Source organism: Priapulus caudatus, unplaced genomic scaffold (genome assembly GCF_000485595.1).
Source record: "Priapulus caudatus unplaced genomic scaffold, Priapulus_caudatus-5.0.1 Scaffold1526, whole genome shotgun sequence".
Classification (NCBI taxonomy): Eukaryota; Metazoa; Priapulida; class Priapulimorpha; order Priapulimorphida; family Priapulidae; genus Priapulus; species Priapulus caudatus.
Window position 1 is genome coordinate 6,468 of NW_014578587.1, and position 1,196 is coordinate 7,663.

The 1,196-nt window shown below is 59.6% G+C and overlaps 1 protein-coding gene across 1 annotated transcript in view; it reads left to right on the top strand.

Annotated features, from left to right (window-relative positions):
* The window catches only part of LOC106816909 (probable phospholipid-transporting ATPase IM), a gene marked incomplete at its 5' end in the record, with an annotated part of 5,660 nt that extends 4,464 nt beyond the window's left edge, over positions 1-1,196 (top strand). The window contains 2 exons of the mRNA XM_014821552.1: positions 92-435; positions 1,111-1,196. Coding sequence (XP_014677038.1) covers positions 92-435; positions 1,111-1,196 — 430 coding nt within the window. The remainder of the gene's footprint in view (positions 1-91; positions 436-1,110) is intronic.

Below are 1,196 nucleotides of genomic sequence, written 5' to 3' on the forward strand. Positions count from 1 at the left end.
ACACACACACACACACACACACACACACACACACTCATTCTCTCTCTCTCTCTCTCTCTCTCTCATTCTCATCTCTCTCTCCTCCACGCAGGTTCTTCTACATCGACACGCGTCCGACGCTCAGCGACCGCGTGCGCCTCAAGCAGCGCTACAGCCGCCTCAGCAAGTCGAGGACGAGCGAGCACGCGCTGCGTCCCTCCAGCGCGCTGCGCCGCAGCCGCCGCTCGCTGCGCTCCGGCTACGCGTTCGCTCACCAGGAGGGCTTCGGGCGGCTCATCACGAGCGGCGCGAACATGCGCAAGACCGAGAGCAACCCGACGCTGCGGCGCGGCAACGCGGGGGCGGCGGCGGCGGGGGCGAAGTCGGAGAGCGCGATCCAGTCACAGCAGCGGGAGGCGGCGGCGGCGGCGGCGGCGGGGGTCGCGATGCCGAAGGGTCAAGCTCCGCACCTGCCGTGGAATCATCAGCAGCAGCAGCAGCAGCCGCAGCAGCAGTATCATCAGCAACAGGAGCCGCCGCAGCAGCAGCACGAGCAGGAGCAGCATCAGCAGCAGCAGAGACAGCAACAGTGGCAGCAGCAGCACAATCAGCAGCAACATCAACAGCAGGAGCAGCAGCAGCAGCAGGAGCAGCAGGAGCAGCAGCAGCAGCATCAACAGCAGGAGCAGCAGCAGCAGCAGCAGCAGCAGTCGCCGCAGCAGCAGCAGCGGGAGAGTATATGCATCAGTGTGGCAGAGAACAGTTACGACCGGTGAAGCCCCCAACATGGGTTCGCTTTCGACTCTTAACGTTGTCCCGCATTCATGCCACGACTCGCCTTAGATCGTCAGCATCTGTACCGTACGGGTCGTCACGGTAACGGACGTTGGAACGCCGGAACTTCGGGCGACGGCCTCCGCGGCGGACAAGAGGCGTTCACTTGCTAACAAGCTAGTCATATTTTATAGTAAAGTGTAAACTATTTTCCTACGTCGGCATCGCTGGTAATAATACACTGTGGTAGCGTGGAAAATGTCTTTTCTCGGCACTAGGGGGCGCTGCGTGAGCATCTGCCTGAATTCTCTTGGGGGATCAGATCAGTATGCAGTGCGCTGTGTTCGTTCTATCCAGTTATCAATGATCTCATGTCATTTTATGTCTTGGGAATCTCGATAGGGGAAGTTTTAGTGAGCGTGCTCGTACTAACTGTCAACTGA